At 43.6% G+C, this 23,631-nt stretch overlaps 1 protein-coding gene across 1 annotated transcript in view; it reads left to right on the top strand.

The window, feature by feature from the left end:
* Nucleotides 1-23,631, top strand: part of MDFIC2 (MyoD family inhibitor domain containing 2) — a 116,781-nt gene that overhangs the window by 89,242 nt on the left and 3,908 nt on the right. The window contains exon 2 of the mRNA XM_023758094.1: nt 18,459-18,680. Coding sequence (XP_023613862.1) covers nt 18,459-18,680 — 222 coding nt within the window. The remainder of the gene's footprint in view (nt 1-18,458; nt 18,681-23,631) is intronic.

The raw sequence follows: 23,631 nt of genomic DNA, 5'->3' as shown, positions 1-23,631 counted from the left end.
AAAGCACAATACAAAAGTCAGATGGATGAGGTGGTATCAGAAAAAGAGCACAATAAAAGAGGATCAAAGATTAGATCTAAAAGAATGATCACACATGCACCTCAGAGGAAAGAAACATTGAAGAACCTAAAACAACCTCGGTCCCATTTGCACGTGAATCGAACTGACTGTATGAACCTTGTTGTTGATGCAATTCTGATGTAAAATGTTCTTAAAATTGGGTAGCATGTTGGGAAAAGTAATTTCTCAAAATTAAGTTTTGGAGATGAGCCTCGCACAGGGCACCAAGAACCAGCCATTAAGACTCATTATGACAGCTCAGAGTACAAGAAATTGTCAACCGATTTTCTAGCAGGAGAGAACTTCAATCTTTCTGAATTGAGGCACTCGTTTGCTTGAAATCTAGTAAAATAACTTTTGCTTGGAAATGAAGACATGGAATCATTTTCCAAATCTAACTCAAACTTACTTTAAGCATATATGCACCCAGAGCCCTGGGCACAAGTGCTTTATCGTGCTCCTCACTTACAAACTGGGTGTGAGTCTTGGCTGTGTGACCTGGGGCAAGTGGCTTCACCTCTCTGAATTTCAGTTGTCTCATGGTTCATAATAAGTGCAGAGTAAATAAAAACTTTGAACAAAGTGCTGTTTTCACATATTGCCATCCTGCTGCGAATATTCAGACTAAAAGGATAGTATAGAATAATGAGAATCATTTGAAGTAGGTGGCAGAAATTTGGCCATAAAATATGCCAGTTTTTCCATCACTCTCTGATTAATGGACATATTTTCAACCCCAGATAAGCATCCATGGATGCAGATACTGACTTACGCTATACAGATTTTTGACTATGTGGGGGTTGGCATCCTTAACCCCTGAGTTGTCCAAAGGTCAGCTGTAATGCATTTGATATTAGAAGTCTGCCTGTGACTCAGCACCAGAGACCCTGGGAGCACAATACAGCAGCTTGGGTTTTAACAATTACTCCAGGCGATGCCCATGAATGGGAGCATTGAGAGCCACTGTCCTGAGTATTACAAAACAAAAGCTAGCTGGGCGCATGCCAACATGACCTATAAACTAGACCAGTTGGATGCAACAAGCTGATCGCCTGTACAGGTATATCTCTGAGAGACCTTGACAATGGAAAGCGTGCTTCCTTTACAACATCAGCAGTTCTGATGACGCATGCAGCTCTGCTAAGAAGAGGGGGGAATACTCTTCCTGGTCTTCCACCATTATTGAACTGGAGTCACCTGGTTTATTTATACTTGTTTGTATCACCAAGGGAGAACTTCAAGCACAGTGTGGTTGACTCATTTCAGGCTTAAATATTCCATTAGCTAAGTGGTAAGGAAGTTCATATAACCCAGGAGGCCCTCTGGTTCCATCTCAAGTATTATTCCTTTGGAGTTTCTGTCACTGTTTTCAACCTTTTTAGTTTCTGCAAATGTATTTGGCATTAAATTAAATTGAGATTAATCCAAAACAGATGACGCTGTAGTAAAGAAGTGCATTGTTGAAATCCTACCATCAGAAGTACTAAATTATCAGCACATAGACACAAACAGATCCATAAATATCAATTATTTAAAATCACTTAAAATGCATAGTTATTTATATAATTCATTTGAAAAAATATAAATGCAATGAACTCTTAACAATGAGCTAAAATGAGTAATTTTCTCTTCCTGGCAACATAAAATCATAAGCTGAAGACCTAGAATTTCAGAGCCTTCATCTCCAGTTGCCAAGAACAACTCAAAATTTTGCCCAAACCTCTGACTCTCTATTTTGTTGAGTTGTTCGCTTACCTAAAATCTTAGGGGTTCAGAGAAAGAGACCAGCAGAACTTCTTTGTCCTATAAGCTTGGAGGGGAAATGTGAAGGACATAAAAAGCACCTTGAAAAATCTAAATCATAAAGGGTGAATGCAATAACGGTTACTATTGTTGTTTATTGACTAAGTGGGATGGAGCCAGATGTCAGCCAGGCACAGTTGTTCTTTTTCTGGGACAACCTAATTGATAGAGTCTCTTAAAGGCGAATCAGGTGACTAGACTACCCAACTGATGTATATGAACCAAACATTCATCATCATCTAATTCAGCAATGCCCTTTAAATACAAAAACAACAACAACAACAAAAACACCTCAACAATGATGGCTGGGCACAATCATATGCTTTAGAGTCCCAGGGCGTGGGACAACAATCAAGTTGACTCATCTCCTATCATATAAGGTCCATATCATTGTCCTTCCTCTTCCTTCATTTATTTAATTCTCACCTGCCTCACCTGAGGTCATGCCCTGAGGGCATGCTTAGAGAGAGGAAGGGACGAGAGAGAGACATCTATGTGAGAGATAAACCCACAACCCAGCCATGTGCCCCAACCAGGAATCAAAAGACACTCAACCAACTGAGCCACTCCAGCCAAGCTTCCTCTCCCTTCATGGGGAAATCCTGACCAGCCGTTAGTCATTAAGGAGAATCACACTGGTACAGAAATCAGGTTACAGACCCATAGAAGGGTTGCCTGTAGGCAATCTATCTGTTGACATATTTGTCTCTTTTGAAGAGACCATAAAGTCCACAAAGGCACAACTATACCTCACTTACCTTTGTATCTCTTGCACATATTAAAGTGGTTAAGAGAAAGATCGATAGCCTTCAAATGCATGAATTCAAAATCTTACTCCAATCTCTGCTAGCTTAGGAATACAACAATGAGTAAGGCACATCTCCTTCCATGGAGCTGCATTTTCTCACTAGGAAAGCTGAACTCATAATAACTTTCTCACTGGGTTATTGTGAGGATTAAATGAGAATTCATTTAAAGCTCTTAGCCAAAGATTCTCAAAGTGTAAAGAGAATAGTAGCTACCATTATTTTTATTACTATAGCAGGTGCTAAACAAATGAATATATGGAGGAATTGTGTGGGAGATGAAACTGACATTGGTGGTTTATTCCACATCTAAAATTCTAGAATTCTATTCAGTTACAAGAGAAGTTCGTATCTGAAAACTTCGTATCTGAAAACATTTCAGCTGTGCTAGATATTTGTGTTTTGGGTGCAATGTGATACAGAAGGAAGTGCATAGGACTAGAAGCTGGAGAGCCAGAGCTGAAACATTTCTTTATCTACCACCTCGTAGGTTGATGCATATCTGCATTTTACCTTTATGCCAAGCACTGGGTTAAGCTCAGGAATACCAAAGCGTGAGCCCCTTTCCTCACAGTGGAAAGGACATGCTAGCAAGCGTGTCAGGGAAGCGCAGTCCAGGAAGGCTCCGGAGAAGCTGAAATGTCCAGGAGGGTGGAACTGGGTTTCCTTCATCTCTGTTTCCCAGTCCCTTGCAGGGTTTCCAAGTACAGTAAGTAGCAGTTGACAAGTGTCTGTTGAACAAATAAAGTCTCACTTCTGCCAAGTCCTGCGTGATGGTTCGGAGCCCACTAAGGTAAGACAAGAAGAAGGGAACCCAAAGCAGAAAGAATGGCACCTGCATTCCAGCACTCACTAAATCGAGAGATGCAAACGTGTGTGTGTGTGTGTGTGTGTGTGTGTGTGTGTGTGTGTGTGTATAGGTGCTGTGGGGGGGGGGCGGAGCAGATTGAACAAGGTGGTGGCTATGAAACCTTGTGTGGATTGAGAGCTCTGTGCAGCTTGATCACTATTGTGGTGAGCTCCACCCTCGCCCTGATCCCTTTGCGTCGCACATAGTTCTGAGATGGGCTCCTCATGCTAACAGTCTCCAGCCCGGGGTCCTCTCCACAAAGCCCTAATGCTCTCTTCCTCCTTTCTTTCTGAAAATGTGTTAGAAAACCATTAAAGAATAAAGACATATAATGCTGCCTTCATCATTCTTTTTATTAAACAAAAGAACTACAATAATTTGCAAAGAATAAAATTATGAGTGCAGGCACACTAACCACCATTTCTATTTTTCTGGCTTTCCAATCCTTAATGAGTACTTTATGGAACTCCATTTTAAAGATTTCTATTTTTAATTTGTCATTTTGAAAAGGAATATTTCTTCACTGAAGAAATATATTTTATTAACTTTATGAAGGCCTTTGTATTGAAGGCCTTTCAGGTTTTCACTTAAGAAAACCTGAAAGAGTCAGGAAATTTGGGAAACATGTTCATTACTAACATTTGGGACATTCAGAGAACCCTTTTGTGAGCAAGTTTTTAGCAGATAATTTTCTTTACATGTAATTTCCAGGTTATTGCCATAATGAGAAGCAAACACTAATACTGAAAAGGTTTCCTTATACATTACACCCAGATGCTGTCCTTAGAGGACACCCAACACTTCCACAGACGTCCTGGCTTCTAGCCTGAGTTCCTTTTCAGCAGGAATGCACCCCAGCACTTCATTGTAGACATTTGTTCCAGTGGGTGTCCTTCGGGACCACTAGTCTTTCCTGGCCACAGCTGCCAAAACTTGCGTTTCTAATTTTGTTTTGCTTTTTTAATAAGTGAAAATATGTCTTTAAATATTTTGTCAAGAAAGGATACTTTTAAGAGTAGTATATTTTCTCCTGACAATGTATGATAAAAATACCTCATTGTACCTTCACACAGAAAAGTTGATTGAGTATAAAATTATCAAGGAATAATCATAAGTGCCACTGTTTCTGGCACTTGGTTTTGCCTGAGAACAATTTGAGACCAACCTCAGGACAGCTCTTTCTTACATCATCAAATTTTGCTCCTCTGAGTGCTTGAACAAGAGCTTTATTCCTATAATTCAAAATACTTTCCAAGATTGCCATCTCTTTTTACTACATTTTAGACTGAGTTTCACACTCAAAACTATTTCTACTCAGGTCTCTACTTCAGGATTATCTTCAAACAAAGCTTACTTATGCTTACATTGTCTTCATTTCTTCTTCAGAAACGCATCTCTTGGGTGAGATCTGGGTGCCCTGAGCTCTGTAGCTAGCATTATTTTTATCATCATAACCTTAATCCTTTGTCCTTGACTTTTCAACATGGGGAGCTTGCAATGTTTGTTCTCCATGTTATGACTGCTGTTTCTGCAGCGCCCATTCTGTGTTCTGCTGCCCCTGGTGAGGATTTCAGTCCTGCATTCACGCTCTGACAGCTTCAGAACCTCCACCCTGTGCCCCTTCCGGTCTCGCCTGCAGGCTTTCCATCCAATGTGTTTGCTCCTTCCACTTATCTTCTCCTTTCCTCACAGTTCTCCATGCCGCATAATTAAAACCTCAAACAAGTTTTGAAAATGTTCTTCTGTTTTTATAACAAATCATATCTTGGTGGTTAGAGTGCCAAAAAGAAACCTCTGTCTTCCTGGTCAGACCCAAATGCACGCTCTTCCCGGGAGATGCGGCCGGTTTCCTGCTCCCAGAAAGGGCTGGTTTTTGAACCAGGAAGAGGGGAGGCAAAGGCTGTGGTTCCCTCTCAGCAGAGTGGGTGTAGGTCCAGACAGGCTGGAAGATCTGCATCTGCTGGGTTGATATGGACGCAGATTTCCCTCGGGGCTACCACACCCGTGTCTTCTGGATCGGGAACATATTTCTTTTCTTTTTATTTTTCTTTTATTTTTCTTTTCTTCCTCCTTTTAGGAGGAAGCCAGAAGAAAGTATATCAAGGATTGCTATAAAGAATATAGGTTTAAGTTTGGAAACATTGACTACAATGACTGTTTGGCTTTGAAAATAATTCGTATAACTTATCATTATTAACATATGGAATAAATTAATACTCTTTTTTAAAGAAGACTTTTATTTTCTTAAAATGGCCCAAACACTTCATAGAATTGTCCTGTTATTTTAAGACCTGAAAATCTAACCTAACTTGGTGCTGGCCTGTTGTAACACTCTGAAATACAGTCAGAACAGTCCACCTTGACGTGCTCAGATGCTGAATATTTTGTGCCGGGACAAAGTGAACTGCCGCTCTCTCGCCAAGCACAGCCAATGCACTGGAGTGTGGTTACCAAGATTGCGGGAGGATTTTTTCTATTTATTGTTATAGCTCAAATCCTTGTGTCCCTGGTAGGCTTTAAGTGACATAAATATGCATTTCCATCTGCACATCCTTGTCAGGAATAGTTCTGCTGGGAGGTGTTATGCCGCCCGAGTGCTTCCCGAATGGAGCCTGTTAATCCTGTTACCACTATAGGAACTCAGGACAAGTCTCCTCAGGCCACCACTGCAGCTGCTGTGGCTGGAGCTGTGCCAGCAACCACACCCTGGGGACCAAGAAGAAGCACAAGAAAGTTGAATTTCCCTCAGATGGAGAGAGATGTAGAGAGCTGGCCTCCATCTATTACTTAGACTAGCGGTCCCATAGTTTTTATTGTAAACCTTCACCAGTAAAAAAGGGGAAATAGCAAGCCCACCTTATGTATCTATATACCAGTAGACACACATATACACACACAGCGGATACCTATGCTGCCATATTAACTGAAATGTACATTATAAAGTGTGCAAAAATAGCTGTAATAGCATTTTAAGAGAATAACTATAAATAGCTGTTCTAACCTCATTAAATAGACTTGTATCCAAACGAAACGTGCCAGCAAGGATGTGGAGAAAGGGGAACCCTCATGCACTGCTGCTGGGAATGCAGACTGACACAGCCACTGTGGAGAACAGTGTGGAGTTTCCTCAAAAAGTTAAAATTGATACTGCCTTATGACCTAGCAATTCCACTTCTGGGAATTTATCAGAAGAAACCTGAAACACGAATTTGAAATAATATATGCACCCTGTGTTCACTGCAGCATTATTTACAATAGCCAAGATTTAGAAGCAGCCCAAGTGTCCATCAGTAGATGAGTGGATAAAAGAGCTATGGCACATTTATACAATGGAATACTACTTGACTGTAAAGAGAGAGAGAGAGAGAGAGAGAGAGAGAGAGAGAGAGAGAGAGAGAGAAAAGAAGAAGAAGAAGAAGAAGAAGAAGAAGAAGAGAGAGAGAGAGAGAAGAAGAAAGAAAGAAAGAAAGGAAGGAAGGAAGGAAGGAAGGAAGGAAGGAAGGAAGGAAGGAAGGAAGGAAGGAAGGAAGGAAGGAAGAAAGAAAGAAAAAAGAAGAAGGAGGAGGAGGAGAAAATCTTACCCTTTTTGACAACACGGATGGACCTGGAGAAATTATGCAAAGTAAAATAAGCCGGTCAGAGAAAAAGGAGTACCATATGATTTCACTCATATGTGCAATCTAATAAACAAACAAAGCTACCAAGCAAAATAGAGACAGGCTCATAGATAGGAAGTAGGCAGACAGCTCAGGTGGGTGGTGGGGTGAGGAGGGGTTGGGAGTGGAGGAATTGAGCAAAAGAGAAAAAAGAGAAAGAATTTATGGACATGAACAAAAGTAAATATAAATAGAAGGGCTCGGACCTCCCTCAGTATATGAATGTAAGCCAATTTGAAGTGGGCCACCAGGAAAACAGATCTTATATCACCAGTTGGGTTCCATGATACGTTGGGTGCACACATTGGACAAACAGGAGTTGTGAATAAGCATGTGATTTGCTTCTTCACCCATTTCCTCCTGTTACCTCTTGCCCTTCCTTACAGTCTGCCTTGACTCATGGTGTCTCCAGGACCTCTGTAGAGATGATAGCTCATCCTACACTTAGACAGTTGTCATGCATGACACTCACCTGTCAAGGCCCAGAAGCTGGCAGGAGCCTCCAGTCTGCCAGTGCCAGACCCAGCTAAATAAACCCCCATCCAATCATCAGTCCTCCAATAATAAAATTAAAATGTATCAATAATCACAAAAAAAGCGTCTTAATTTTATATAATACAGGAGATCATAGAATTTCCCATCCTACTTAATAAAAGGCTCATATGCAAATTGACTGAACGGCCGAACGACCGGTCACTATGATGTACACTGACCACCAGGGGGCAGACGCTCAATGCAGGAGCTGCCCCCTGGTGGTCAGTGCGCTCCCACAGGGGGAGTGCCGCTCAGCCAGAAGCCAGGCTCACGGCTGGCTAGCACAAGTGGCAGTGGCAGGAGCCTCTCCACCTCTGAGGCAGTGCTAAGGATGTCCTACTGCCAGCTTAGGGAGCGGGCCTAACCTGGCAGTAGGACATATCCCTCTCTCCCCCAAGGGCTCAAGAATTGTGAGAGGGCATAGGCTGAGCTAAGGGACTCCCCTCCCACCCCCCTGAAGGCAAGAGAGTCATGCACCGACCCCTAGTTAACCTATAAGTATGAATAAACACCTTCTGCCTCTATGATAGTGAAAGATTATCTTCAGATATAGAAAATTAAAGACTTGAATCAAAGCTGTTTTCAAATTGATAAAAATAAAATATTTTATTGGTAAAAGCTAGACTTGGCCAGAGAACAGTAAATAGACTTCTCCCAGGAACTCTCCGACATGTGGATGTGAGTGTTCAATGGCACTTCCTGGAGATGGGTAGTAAATTATAGGAAGAGCTTTAGGAATTTGGCCATTAACTCAATAAGTCCTTCCCTACGAATTCAACCTATAAAAGCAAATAGATATATGAAAAGATTCATGAAAATAATGTTTAAAATCATTGATAATAGCAACATTTGGAAGCAGTCTAAATTTTTATTGAATGGGGGAATAGTTAAATAATTTATGATACTCTATGCAAGAAGTATTATTTTTATTCATTCTTTGATTTCTTATTTATTAAATATCTACTATGTCCAGGCACTCTTTATAAATTAATTAATACAAACAAAGCTTTCATAAAGGTGACATTTTAGTCAAGGGTAAAAGAGACACATACTCTATAATCAAGTAAACAAATACATGAAGAAAGCGTTTCAGAATGCTGACAGTCGCTATGAGGCAATGAAACAGTGGCGCAATGGAAGTGGCTGATGACGAGGGCTTGGGATTACTTTACTTAAGGATTTCTCAACCTTGCATTATTGACATTTGAAACCATATTGTCTTTCTGGAGGTGGGGGGGGGGGGTTCTGTGCACTGAGGATACTTAGCAGCATCCCTGACCTCCACTCACTAATCACACCCACCCAAGTCATGACAATAAAAATGTCGCCAGCCATTGCCCAATGTCCACTGGGGGCAAAACCTGCCCTCACTGAGAAGCAAGGCTTTAGATTTCGTGTAAGGGAAAGTTTCTTTGAAAAGGTGAAATTTGAGCTGAGACCTGAGTATGTTTTTTAATAAACTTTAGGATGTAGGAAAATGCTCATGATATAATAACAACATGTAAAATATAATATATTCAATTAAATCCCAATATTTCTTTTCTTTTTAAAATCACTGTCTAGACAAACATGATAGCTTTATAGTTAGAGGCATGAACCTGGAGCCAGGCTTCTTAGTTAAAACCCCAGCTTCCCTGCTTGTGGCCTTGGTATAGTACTTCACATCCCTGTGCTCTTGTGTCCTCATCCATGAAATGGGGGTGACACAAGTGGTACCTAACTGGTAGGGTTCCTGGGAGGACTAAGTGACTTAATACATGCCAAGATCATAAAAGAGTGAGTGACACATCTTGGAAGCACTGTACATGTCATATATATAGTGCATATGTTTATGTACATACTAGAGGCCCGGTGCACGAAATTCTTGCACAGGGTGGGGCGGGGGGGTCCCTCAACCCAGTCTGCACCCTCTTGCAGTCCGGGAGCCCTCAGGGGATGTGCAGCTGACAGTTTAGGCCTGCTCCCCACTGGCAATAAGACATCCTTAGCGCTGCCACGGAGGCAGGAGAGGCTCCTGCCACTGACGCTGCACTCACCAGCTGTGAGCCCAGCTTCTGGCTGAGCGGCACTCCCCCTGTGGGTGCGCACTGACCACCAGGGGTCAGCTCCTGTGTTGAGCGTCTGCCCCCTGGTAGTCAGTGTGCGTCATAGCAACCGGTCGTTCCACCATCGGACTGAACCCAGCTCTCCGATATCACCTGAGGGGTCCTGGATTTCGAGAGGGTGCAGGCCAGGCCGAGAGACCCCACCAGTGCATAATCGGGGCCAGGGAGGGACATGGAGGGCTCCAGGGCATGTCTGGCCCATCTCGCTCAGTCCCGATCAGCTGGACCCCAGCAGCAAGCTAACCTACCAGTTGGAGCATCTGCCTCCTGGTGGTCAATGCACATCATAGCGAGTGGTTGAGCGGCCTTAGCATACCATTAGCATATTACGCTTTGATCGGTTGAATGGCCGACCAGGTGACCGAACACTTAGCATATTAGGCCTTTATTATATAGGATAATATATATAATAGAATTGGAGTGAGTGGCATCTTAGAAGTACTGATTATATAATATAATATATTCTAATTGTAATATATACATAATTTGTATCTATATATATATATCTATATATATATATATATATATATATACCAGATATTTCCATTTTCTTTTGTGACACAAATACAATAATGTGTTAGTAATGGTAGAATTATAGGGGATAAGAGTTTTCTTTGGTTTTTTTTATATTCTTCAGTTTTGCAGATTCAAATGCAAATGTTGCTTTCAAATCCTTCTTTTTAAAATTAGTGTGTATATTAGCACATAGAGATAAGTTTAGACTTACCAGGATAAGCTGGCATATCGAGAGTGAGGGAGGAAGACCCTGGAAGATGTGCACAAAAACTGGTCCCAGGGAAGATGAGTCAACTGTCAACTATCAGCCAAAATATCCCACATTCAATCGGCCAGTCAGCTTCAGTCTCCTAAAAAATGTTAACACTTGCTTTCTGCCAGACATTGACCTAGGTGCTGCGGAATCAAAGCTGAATAGAGCATCCATTTCCTCAAGGAGCTCAGAACAGGGAGGAGAGAAATACAGCCACAAATAACCACGGTACAATAAACTGAAGTGGGACTGCAGGCGGGTGTCGCCCCAGGCCCCCTGAGCTCCCGAAGGGATCCATTCATTTCTGTTGGAGTGGGGGGCATTGCGAGAGGTGTCACAAAGGAGGTGCACTCACACTGGACTCGGAGGGGTGAGTTTGGAAAATGCAATCAGTAGGAGTTGTGGTTTTGAGCAGACATGTAAATTGCTCCTAATCAAATACCAGCAAGAGCAATCAACCAGGAGTAAAGAAAGTCAAAAGGGACGAAGGAGTTCTACTTCCGAAGAGTATCTTGATCTCAGATCAGAGTGCCTGGTTTCATAAAGCGATTTGTGAATGTAAAGTTTGACGGTCATAGGAATTAGGAGACATAAGTTCAAGTACTAGCTCTGTCCCTTACCAGCTGGGTAATCTTGGGCAAACCACTGAAATGTCTGACCCTCCATTCACTTTCTCATTCATCTAATAGTTATAATAATACTTTGCAAAATTGTTGCGAGCCTAAATTGAGATAATGCAAGTAAGAGACTTTAAGTGACATTAAAATAGTCGGGATGAATAAATTGTCATGGTTTTAACATAATAGAGAATATTTTGAATAATTATAGTTTAGTTTTTAACATTTATATTTAAACACTGATAGTTTAAAAATCAACTGTATATGTAACACCAATTCTGCATGAGTTCATAACTTGATTGGCTTCATTTATTTTTTCAGAGCCCTAAACGTATTACTAATGCAAGTGCATCAAGCTATAAAAAGAGCTAACCAATTTTTTCTGAAATAACATGATCTTTATTTCTTGAGACACTTTGTACAAACATTAAACTGAAGATAACTGCATAAAAATGAAATGGAGGCTCATAATTGCAAACTGTTTCCGTGTCCGAAGAAGATTTAACCACCTCCCAGGGCTGAATTGCTCCTGGTTACAGCTCTGGATCGAGCTATAAAAGTATATCACTTAGCCTGCGCCTGTCTGCAGGTGCAGCGCCAGCGGAGAGCAGACAGCTGCGGCCCTCCTCCAGAAGCGCCAGGCCAGAAGCCACTGCGCCCAGACTGAAGGAGCTCTGAGTGGGGAGGGAGCTTGGGGAGGGGCTGTGCTCAACCTTCTTCTCTTCTTTCTTGCTTCCCGCTTAACCCTTTCCACCTCGAACACTCACTGCTCCTACTTCTGCAGAAATAACATTTTTTGCTTTTTCTCTCTTTTTTAAAGGAGGGATTTACTCGGGCTAACGGAAAGGCTTAAATGTCCTCCTGTCATGGCTCTTGGTAAACATTCTGTTTAGCTTGTTGAGGGCAGTTTTAGCTGAATCTGCACCAACAATGAGGAAGCCCTACTGTAACTTGGAGGCCTTTGAAGGACCTCTTCCAACCAGAGCTGCCATTGGAAACCAAAGACCAGACGCCCATCCATTCGCTTATTCCTCTCCCCCACCCAAAACGCAGATTTAATGAATCCAAAATTTTGTTTTGTCCAATCAAACTAACAGGATATAGCAATGGAACATGCAGGACTGAGTTATTTCCATTTATTCTAAAAGGTAAGAATGTTTTAGGAAGACGTCATCCCTCAGCTTGAGAGAATGAGCCCACTCGGCTTTGGAAAAAGACAAGGCTGGTTTGTGGTTGGTTTTGAAGACACGGCATCCTTGTGGTGCTTTTGTCTGGACCGAGGAAGCCTTACTTCCTACTTTTGTTCTGTCTTTAAGCAGTGCCAGTTCTCACTTTACTCAATACCAGAATAATAGTGTTCCACGTCGAGAAAACGTGATTCTAGCTCCTCCTAGTAATTTTCAGCGTGTTCAATATCAACTGTTCTCCTCTATTTCACGTATGTGTGTGTAAGGTGTTATTCCTGCCAAGCTGGGCAAAGTACAGTCTACATATCCTGACAATAAAAACAAAAAAAAATAATTTCTGACATTTGTGTGAACTTTACAAACAAAAAACCCACTCACCTTTTTCCCCTCTCCAGTGTCCCTTCAACTAACTACTTTTATACTAGCCATACTCGTTAGTTAATTGGTTGGTAGCGTATTCCTTGAAATGTCACCTATCTGCTTTGATCTTATTTCAATCACGGATAATTACAGCATTAAATTCTAAACCAAAGAATAGTTGAGATCCAAGAGAAAATATAATTCACCATATAGCTCTAAAATTGGCCTATACATTTGAAATACTAACTCACCTTAACATTAAAATCATCCTTTCTTAAAAGCTTATCTAATCATATTTATATATGCTTTTGGAGTTCACCATTCACTAGAAAATCATCACAAAAAGTTACCTCTTTTATTTTTTTAAGCCTTACCAGAGGATATGTTTATTGATTTTAGAGAGAGGGGAAGGGAGAGAATGAGAGAGAGAGAAACATTGATTGGCTGCCTCCTGTATGCTCCCTGACCAGGAATCAAACCCCAAACCTTTGTTGTGAGGCATGACACTCCCGCTCACTGAGCCACACCTGCCAGTGCTTACCTTTTTCCATAGACAATTTGGCAATAGATTTGGTATGTTAATTGAGAACAAGAAAATGGGAAGATATTCAGGTAATAATGAGCTTTTAACATTTGTGTGTGTGTATGCATGGTGTGTGTGTTTTGTTTTGCTTTTATAAATGAGTAATATAACCAGAAGACTATTGCTGAAAACATTGTTTTGATTACAGTGCATAAGATGTCTTAGGGAGGGTTGTCAATGACTGCTGAAACAGTCCAGATCTGAGAACACAGATGCTTAAACCTGAGTGGTAGTTTGGGGAATGAAAAAGCAGAGATGGACTTGTGAGATATTTAGAAGGAAGGATAAATAAGACTTTTGTAAAGAGCTGAATGGAGGGATGGGGCAAACCAAAGAGTATTTTTAAGCTTAGGAAACTGGAGCTACTCGATTTGGGTAAAGAACAAGGGACTTAGTAGAAAGAGACATAATAATTGCAAGGGTTTGGCTAGTAAGTCAAATAAAAACCCAATCATCAGTTACAAGTGGGCTTGCAGCCTGTGATGCCTGTAGGCCTCTTGTGGACCAGGGCTGTTGGAACTCTTCAAATCCTCAGCACCAGGCCCGGGCCACGCACAGCCTGTGCTCCCTGTGGGGCCTGGCTACTGGCAGACCCACTGCATAGAGATTTGGGGTCAACTTTACAAAGAAAATAAAGCTGTAAGTGCGAACAAGTAACAAGGGTGGGTGCAAAGAAAGAAACTAAGGAGACAAAGTCTTGAGAAACAAATACATTGAAGAGCTGGAGGGAAAAAGCAATCAATAACAGAGACAAGGCAGGTTAGTCAAAAAATAAAACCGAAACAGAGAGAGAAGGGAAAAGAAGGGAATTGATAAACAAGAACGGAATGAGAGGAGCAGGGAGGAGAGATGCTGCTTATTATTAATTTGTGTGTATAGATATATACACTCAGTGAACAGGTGGATGCAAAAATTAAAAAGTCACATTTAGTGAACAAAAATAAAAAGGTTTAAAATGTTTCCTTAATAACTTAAAGTAAATAAGTGAATTGTTCCTGTCACATTGATTCATCTATTGCATGTGGCTACTCAATAAATGTTAATTGAATTAAATTAATAGCATTTGCTCAATGGTAATAAAAAATTAATTAACTGTCTGTCTTTTCTGATATTTAAGTGCATGCCCATTGGTTCTGAAATTGCTTCTAGCCCAAACATAAATTTTCTATTTTACTGACTTTTAAGATACATTTAATTTTTTCCCCCTAAGAAACACAGTTGAGCTTCTAATTTTTGTCCTGATGTTGGTGGTTTTTTCTGTTGAAAAAAATTATTTTTCCTACATTAATGTCAAGATCTATCTATAACATCCCAAATATAGTTTCACATGTTCCTTATTTAATTCCAAAATAGTTTTCTCTGCAGAAGATGTGATACCATTTTGATGTGATTCTCCTTTTAGCTTATGCTACTTTATAATACTTTGTGTACAATGTCAAATATCATTATGAAAGATGAAATGTGGGGAAATTATTGTTAGCATTGCTTCTATAAAAGACAGAAGATGTCATTTACATTCACCCAGAATTGTGCCTCCCTTCAGATGTCAGATTCTGGGCTGAACAGACTGGGTTCTGACACGTGTGTGTGTCAGATGACTTTCTAATGAGCAACAGATAGCTCCCACTAGGAAATGAAAAAAATAAAAATATAAACAGAGATATAGAATTAAAATAACTTTATGAATGGCAGTTTAAGTTCTCCATAAAATTCTCTCAGTACAAGCCCAGTACCTCCAAATGGTTGCTGTACTTAAAATTGTCACAAAATTAAAAAGAGAATCGTGTACCACTTGGCTACATACCGTCTTCTCTGCATGTTCCTATATCTCAGTAACCTCTAGCCAACTTTTTTTTGTTACTGAATTACTTTGTGCGAACGCAATTTGAATTCCATGCAGCCTGACTACGTGTGATCATTTGAACTGATGGTTAATTTCATCTGTAAGTGAAGAGCTGCTGCACGCTCCATACTTACCAAGTCCCCTTACCTATTAGCTCTTTCTGAGCTGCCCGCCCTGCGCCTTGGAAAGCCGCTGTGCCTGCGGGCAGGACTCCCGCGTGCTGGGAGCCAGCCTGGCGCTGCTAAGGCTGTTCTGGGAGAGGCGTGTCAGTAGGCTGTTTGCAGGGCTTCCTTTTGGGTCATGACCTATCATTGGACTCAGGTGAGGAGGGTTTTGCTGATGTGCAGTCTTTACAGCTAGGAAGCGAGACAAAAGCTACAAACAAATCAAAGCAAAGCTTTTGGAATCCACCAGGCCTGGGTTCAAATCCCCGTTCCACCATTTGCTAAGGAAGAATCTTTGGGCAATTTATGAACTATCTGAGCCTTAGTTACACTCATTCAACTGTTAACTGGAGACACCAATTCATACTTTTGCCACCTGTTCAGAGAGGTTGACAATATCGACCTCCTAGAGTTTTTGTTAAGTAAGGTATACAGGGTGAGGCAAAAGTAGGTTTATAGTTGTTCATATGGAAAATACTACAATAAGGGATAAATAATAATACAAGAATAAAATTTCACATACTTACAACTGTAAACCTACTTTTGCCCCACTCTGTATAAGTGGTAACAGAGAGCTTGACATAAATGCACGCGACTGTGTGTGTCGTGTGTGAGCAGTGATGTGGTTTGCAACCTGGGTGATTTGCCCACAGGGAATACTCGGCAATAGCTAGAGACATTTTTGTTCGTCACAACCCAGGGTGATGGGTGCTACTGGCATCAGCAGGTAGAGGACAGGGATGCTGCTAAACTTCCTGCAATCTCCCCGTCATGAACAGTCATCTGGCCCAAAACATCATGTGTGCTACGTGCTCGAAGGACTAATTTACACGGCTACGTCTGTGATATTAGCTGGTTACTGGACATTTTGGTACCCAAGTAAGAAAAATAAATTATTTTTAGCATCATCATCCTTATATCATTAATTTGGTGAATCTCTCTTGGGTTAGAAGAAGCCAAGAGGTTCTCAATCTGTTGAGCTAATTCTATCTCTTCAATATTTTATTAATTACTATCAACAATAGTTGTTTTTCCTGAACGCTTATTTCTGCCAATCCTTTTTAGGATGAATCAAACTGCCACTAAGAGATATAAAGCCAGCAGCATAAGGGTTGGGAATAAAAATTAAATGTTGTTGAAAGCCAACACTATTTGGAGGATCAGAAGGAAATAAAAATGGCCTAAGACAATTGTGTGTACCACACTGTTAGCTCCCCTTCTGTTACGGGACCTTGGAGAGCAACCGGTGATGACGGGTTCTGAACGTCGCTCATGCACACAACACTGGCTTGTTCTCTTCCCTTCTCCACTCTCCAACGCCGAGGGCCCCTGTGGCAGTTGTTCTCAAATCTGTCTGCACGTGGAGCTTCAAAAATTCCCCAGGGACTGTGATCTAATCTGTTGGGTGGAGTGAAGAGGAGGAGTAGCCTGAGCTTTTAAAAAATGCCAAATTTTTAAAGGGTTTCCCAGGTGAATTCTACTCTGAAGACTCACCTGGGAATCATGGCCTTAGGAGGTAGGGCCAAGCAGAGGTTTCTATCTGCCCCACAGGAAGAAGTAGCTTTTGAAAGGATGATGACTATGGACTCAGCCAGAAGATACCGTATTTCTTGCACTGAGCTGTGTGAGCATGGCAAAATCAAACCCAATTGTCCAGTGTGTTATTTATTTCAGCCACTCAATGAGCATTGCTAAATCAAGCTGGCCTTGGGCCAGCAATGGGATGCGATTCTCCAGAGTTAATCTTCACCGACCCCCCAAAGTACCATCAAATCGCCAGGACCATTGCTTGTTGAGCTCTCAAGGTGTCCCCGGGAGTCAGCCTGGCCACATGTTTGAGAATTCTTACGTTAATTCTTTTCTTAGTCTTAGGACTCCCCAGTTTAATGAGTGTAGATAAATAATAAATTAACTGCACCATTACCCAGGCTGGTTCTCTCTATAATATGACTTTATTCATGGCTTCCTTCTCATACTCTCCTCAATATTACAGCTTCTTAGTTATCTTTGCTAACTTGCTGGATGCTTGTGAAAGCCAGTAACGATGCCTGGCCTAGTCACCACTGTATCCCAGTGCCCAGCCCACTTATTGATGCATCGCTGACCCTCACTCAGGATGTGGTAACAAATGAACAAATGCAGGCGTTGAATACATGAAGCACCTGGCCGCTCAGCATTCTCTATGCCTCTGCAACCTCCATCTCAATCACGGACTCTGCTAAAGGATCTCTGAACATCGCTAATAATTGTGCAGGTGACTATAGGAAAACACAGCATGTGCTCAAGAGCACCCCTGCCCAGAGCCACATAGACCAAACCTGAGCAGAGGCCTGGCAAGACCTTCCAGCGAAGGACAGTGTGGAGATGTGGCGTGTGTGAGGGCGAAAGAGAATCGAGTTAGGGACTATTGACTTTTAACACTATCCTTACACAGCATTTGTAGAAACAAAGGAAGGAAGGCACTTGGTTGAGATCACGTGCTCTCCCTGAGAAGTACTGCTCAGCACTGAAGACCCCTGACTACTTCTCAGACCCACAAAATGCTGGCAGCACAGCACTCTGGCGACATACTGCAAGATCTGGCTGATCCAAGTGAATGGACTCCTTGCTTCTTCCCACCCGTCAGTAAAAAACCCCACAGTAGAAATGTTGCAAATTACATGATAGCTAAAACTTAGAATGTGTGTAAAATTGTATAATTATTGCACTTTTTTATTCTTACTTGCATTTTCATACAAAATTTCCTGCTCCAAAATGCTTCATTCTTTTTTATTGTTTGTTTTGTTTTTTAAAAAATGTTCAGTTACAGTTTATATTCAATATTATTTTGCATTAGTTTCAGGTGTGCAGCATAGTGGTTAGACAATCATGTACTGTACCGAGTGGCCCCCGATATTTCCAGGACCCACCTGGCATCATAGGTAGTTATGACATTATTGACCATACTCCCTGTGCTGTATTTTACGACCCTATGACTATTATAACTACCAATTGTTTTTAAAAAGACTTTTTTCTTATAAAAGTCTAGAATGTGAAATTTTCTGCAAATGCCCATTCTTAGGATCACTACATTGTGTCTACTATAGTGAATTTGTGTGTGTGTTTTTCTTTTTTCATCTAGATATGCAACTCACAAATGAAAAACATGCAGAAGAGAAACCCATTAATGCTATCGTTATAAATTCAGGATCCGAATTCAACATCACAGATGGACCAGCCAAGGAAACTTCCACTGAGAAAAAACTGTCAGAATCCACCACATCACTGTCCTCCCTTGAAGAATGTCAAACGAAATTTTCTTACCTCCAAACCGATGCTTCAGTTCATCAGAGAGACACTGATGGTATGTTTCTCAGAATCAACCATCTCTAAATAAAGCTCCCCAACCCCCAGCCCCTGTAAAATCATCACATATGCTGTTAGGGGAAAATGCTTTATGAATATTAAACAGGAAGACTTTTATTTGAAAGCCCTGGTGAATGACACATGTCAAGGTCACTTTGCAATTACGAGGTGCTTGGCAGAGTGTTTGCTCTCAACGCTGGGACTCGGAGGCAAACTGTTTTGAAAGAGTTGGGGTGAGGTGTAATCATTTTTGCTGTGGGGCTATAAAGTGGTAAAGAAAAATGGCAAACTTTCTTTTCTCAGATCTGGGACTGCTTAGGTGGGAAGAAGAAGGAAGAGTGGAATGCTATTGAAATGCTGGAAAAATATAAATATAGACAATATAGAATACCAAGATGCTTACAGCAGCAACTTGTATAAAAGGGTTGGTTCCTCTAGGTCGGCAAACTGCGGCACGGCAAACTGCGGCTCGCGAGCCACATGCGGCTCTTTGGCCCCTTGAGTGTGGCTCTTCCACAAAATACCGGCTCTTCCACAAAATACCAACTTCTGCGCATGGGCCACGAAGTTTCAATCACACTGTACATGCGCGTCCGCACGTAGTATTTTTGAGCAGAGCCACACTTAAGGGGCCAAAGAGCCGCATGTGGCTAGCGAGCCGCGGTTTGCTGACCACAGCTCTAGGTAATATCACTTCCTACACATTCTGATCAGTGCAAACCTACACCAAACCATCCCTGTATGTGACAAAGCACATTCCATCTGCAAAGCCAATTTCAAATTGATTTGGAGCTAAATGATCAGGATAGTCAAGTTCAAAGTCACAGACTGCACCAAGACACATGAGCTTCACTCAGGATAACCGTGCAGTGGCCTGTACAGGAGACAGAAACCACTTAAGGATTTTGTGTTTAAAAAAAGCTAGAAGGAGTTTACATTTACATTTGTGTTTAAAGAAAGCTAGAAGGAGTTTCTCAGAGGAAAATTCGAACGGGTATAGTTTCTGATCTGTATTTAAATTCATATTTACTTTTTACAAATAAGAAAAAAATTTAAAACAAAGTCTATATAAGAGGAATTTTGAATCACATCAGTTTAACGCCTGGCTCTGAAATTTTTAACTGCAAAACCGTTTGTTTGTTTGTTGCCAACTCGGAATCTCAGCCTCTGGTGATACAATGGGGCCTGTCACACCCCCCAGAGCATTTTGAAGAAGAACTGAAATCACACGAATACAGCAACCAGCACGGACCCTGCCACATACCACAGGTGCAGGTTTTGCTTGTATGATGATTACAGATTTAGAGAATAAGGGAGGAGAAGATTCTAACATGTCATATATGTGGTGTCTTGTACAAATGTTGTCACGGATGCTTTAGACCAGAAGCTACAGACCAGCTGCCTGGTCACCAGGAGATGCTGGGAATGATGGCGTGAACTGGAAGGCAGTGGCAGGGGGGCGAGGCTGTGGAGGCGAAGCTGCCAGCTTAGTGTTACCTGGAACCTCTGTTTCCCTAACGAAGCTCCACACAGCCAGCAGCTTTGGGCCGACATTGGCCTGCGGACTGCCAGGTTATGACTTCAAGTCCAAGGTGATGCCTAAGTTTCTGGCTTTTTTAGTTTGATGCCAAACAAGAAAACAGGCAACACAGGAGAGGTCTCTGCATTTTATCAGCTAGTGTCAGGGACGCGAGGATCTTACTTGGAACGGGTCCTTGCCGTGTGACTCCAGAATTAGACACCGCCCTGGTGCCCACACACGCTGGGTAGCAGGGTGCAGCACCAGGCCTCTCTGGTCTGCCCGTCAGGGGCGGGAGAAGGAGAAGGAGAAGGCCACGTGGCTAGCATGGTGCCTGAACTCACATTCTCAGGAAGGGTCCAAATGACTGCTCCACTGAAGTAGCAGCCTGCAGGGACGTACCTGCTCCCTTTCTTTAAAAGCGTGAAGGGGAGTCCTGGGGGCCGTCATCAGACTGCTTCTTGAGGCCTGGGCTCAGGCCAGTGTGACCAGGACATTCTGGTTTAAGGCCAACACAGTAGCTGCCAACACAGCCCTCCTTTTCCCAGTGGAAAACCCTCCCTTCAAGGTAAGAGACTGTGGTACCTGGGTGAACGGGTAGAAAACCCAGGCACGGTCCACAAATAGTGACTTCGAAACACCCCCATTACCCTAGAGCACAAATACCAAGGAAGTCAAGGGTTCAGTCGGACTCACTTCATTGTAGAGAATTGTCATCGCAGTTAATTTAAGGATGCAGCCCCTGGGAGCGGGGTCACCGTGGCGCTGAGAGAACACAGAAACCTTCCAGAAGCAGCAGGGGAAGCGGAAGGGGGAGAGGAGACCGCATCCACTTCCATGCCACGTGCGGCTAATTTCTTTCAAATGCATAACGGAGTGCAGGGGAATGGGTGCTTAATTGCTAATATCTATTATTCATATGCAGCGCCCCATTTAAACAGGATGGAAAGCCTCGCATGTGCAGATTTGTAAAGCACCTCCCCGCGCCAGCGGTCACGGGTGCGCGATGGGGCTTTCAGGGGCCGCGCCGCGCATGGCCCGCTGCTCCCGAGCATCACATCATGCAGTGGAGGCTCAGCCCGGGTCCCTCCCGGATAAAACGGGAGAAGCCAGGGCACCCCCGGCGCCTCGGCAGCCTCTCTGCGATGTGATTGCAAACGCATCCCCGCGGGTAAGAAAAGCAGGGCTACGCGTGGTGTGAGAAAACAGGCTCCTTAGACGAATCCTGGGAGGACACCTAATTGGTGTATAATTTTGAATTTGAGATGTCTCATCCAGGTGGAAGGGAAGATCATCAATACAAGATACCTCAAAAGAATAGTCTTAATTACACCATGGACTACTGAATAAAATGATTACATTTTCTCCCCAGTAAATTTCATACAATTAAATGCAGCAATGTCACCTTATAAAATGTTTCTTTTATAATTATTTCAGTTCATTTGCTCAGAAAAAAACATAAGCACAAATTTACTAAGTCATTACAGTTCTAAAGAACTGCCGTCAATGTTAGTTGTGCTTGTCTAGTTGTGCTTGTCTGAACTTAAATGGATCCTGACATGTTTAAGTAGCTGTTACATGGATAACGTGAGGGACGGCCCCGGCTGGAAGGAGGCATTCAGTCACACGTACTCACATTTTACCTTACAGACATTTGGAAAACACACAAAACTAAATGTGGGGGAGTGGGAACCAATTTGTATACTTTTTGACCAAAAACTTTTAGTAATCGGTCAGACGCTGTGACCGCGTTTCATGATTGCGCCAGATTCCCGCCATGGCACAGGCAGCGCTCAGGGCTGTAGCGTCCTGGGTCCGAGGCTCGTGGTGCCTTCCCTCGGCCTCTGTTTGGGGGGCAGAAGGGTGATTGCTGTTTATCTGGGGTCACTTCTGGAAGAACCGTAATCTTGCTGTTTTGGATAATGATTCTCAAAGCAGCAGGTGGCATGTTCTGGAGCTGAGTGCTACCAGCAGGGCCGCTCCTGCCACCCACCTGCCACCCCTCATCCCAGCACCAGGGGGAGGCCCCAGGGGGCAGGGAGCAGGGGGAGGCACCAGGGGGAGGCCCCAGGGAGCAGGGGGCAGGGGGAGGCACCAGGGGGGAGGTCCCAGGGGGCAGGGGGCAGGGCAGGCCCCAGAGCCAGGCTGGAAGCTGGAGGCGTTCTCAGGGAGGACAGGGTGTGGCCATGAGACTAACATGTGCGGGAACTCCTTGTAGTGGCACCTTTCCGCTGTGAGTACATGTGACTCTTTCTAAGGAGGCCCCACCCCCGCAGCCGGTCCCCAGCTGTCCGGCTGCACCTGTGGGCCCGTGTGTTCTCCGTGCTCTCAGGGGCCACCCAGCCTCCTGTCCTGAAGGCGCCCTGGGTGCGAGAGGAAACGCACCTCCGCGCGGCTCTGTCCTGGTCGCTTGCTCACAGAGGTGCCTGCTGCTCTGGGATTCGTCTGAAAGCTGCTGGACCCATTTAGAAGGGTACGGAGTCGGGACGGGAGGTGGGCACTCCCACAGCAGTGACTGGAACCTCTGCCAGGATGCCCGGGGCTCAACCGAGGGAGGAAACTCACAGAGGGTGCCAGGGAGGTAGCAGGGGAGGTGGACAGCCAAGTGGAGGACCAGGGAGGTGCCCAGAACTTGGCAGCAGCTCCGCCATCTCCTCCCCTCCCGGCACCTAACCATCCTCCCCGCGCTGTGAGGGCCGCTGCCAGCCCAGAGGAGGCGTCAGGCCCAGAACTGGTGCGCTCCCACCAGCCTGCGGCACTCAGCATGGCAGGAGAAACAGCCCGGCCTTCACCCCCTCCCCCTGCCCCACGATGCCTTTCCCTTACTGTCCACTTAGTCAGTCAGCAAGAGCACGGCTTGCTTGTGGCGGGGGTCCCAGGAGGGGAGAAGCTAACTGATAAACTAATTAGTTTAACATCCTCCTGTGGTTATGCTGCGAAGGAAAAACAAGCCAGGTGCCATGAGAGCTGCAGCAAGGTGTGAGTCAGAGGCAGGGCTGGAGGCTGGAGCCTCCAGGGCTGAGTGGAGTTCAGGTTGTGAGGGGAGGACACAGGCCCTGAGGCAGGGCCATCCGAGGGCCTGGAAGGCACCCCGAGGCGGGTGCGGAAGCAGGTGGAGAGCAGGACTGAGACAGGGCAGTGGGAACGCCTCCCGCCCCAGCGGGCAGCAAGGATCAGGCTTCCGAGAGAGTGAGTTGTCCTCATTTTGGCTGAACTTATCATGGCCACTGAAGGTGTGAGGGGCTCATGGGTAGCAGTGGCCTGGGTAGGAGGCTGTTGCTGCTGCTGAGATGATGGCTGAGGGCGGCTTGAACTAAGGATGCGGACAGAGGCTTATGGGCTTCAAATAAAAATCTGAGCGAGAATCAGCGGGACTCGGTGAAGAATCGATGGGAGACTATGATGAGGAAGAGGAGAATCCAGAACGCCT

This window comes from Myotis lucifugus, unplaced genomic scaffold (genome assembly GCF_000147115.1).
Source record: "Myotis lucifugus unplaced genomic scaffold, Myoluc2.0 scaffold_123, whole genome shotgun sequence".
Taxonomy (NCBI): Eukaryota; Metazoa; Chordata; class Mammalia; order Chiroptera; family Vespertilionidae; genus Myotis; species Myotis lucifugus.
The sequence above is the reverse complement of the archived record's forward strand: the minus strand, read 5'-3'. Positions and strand labels throughout refer to the sequence as shown.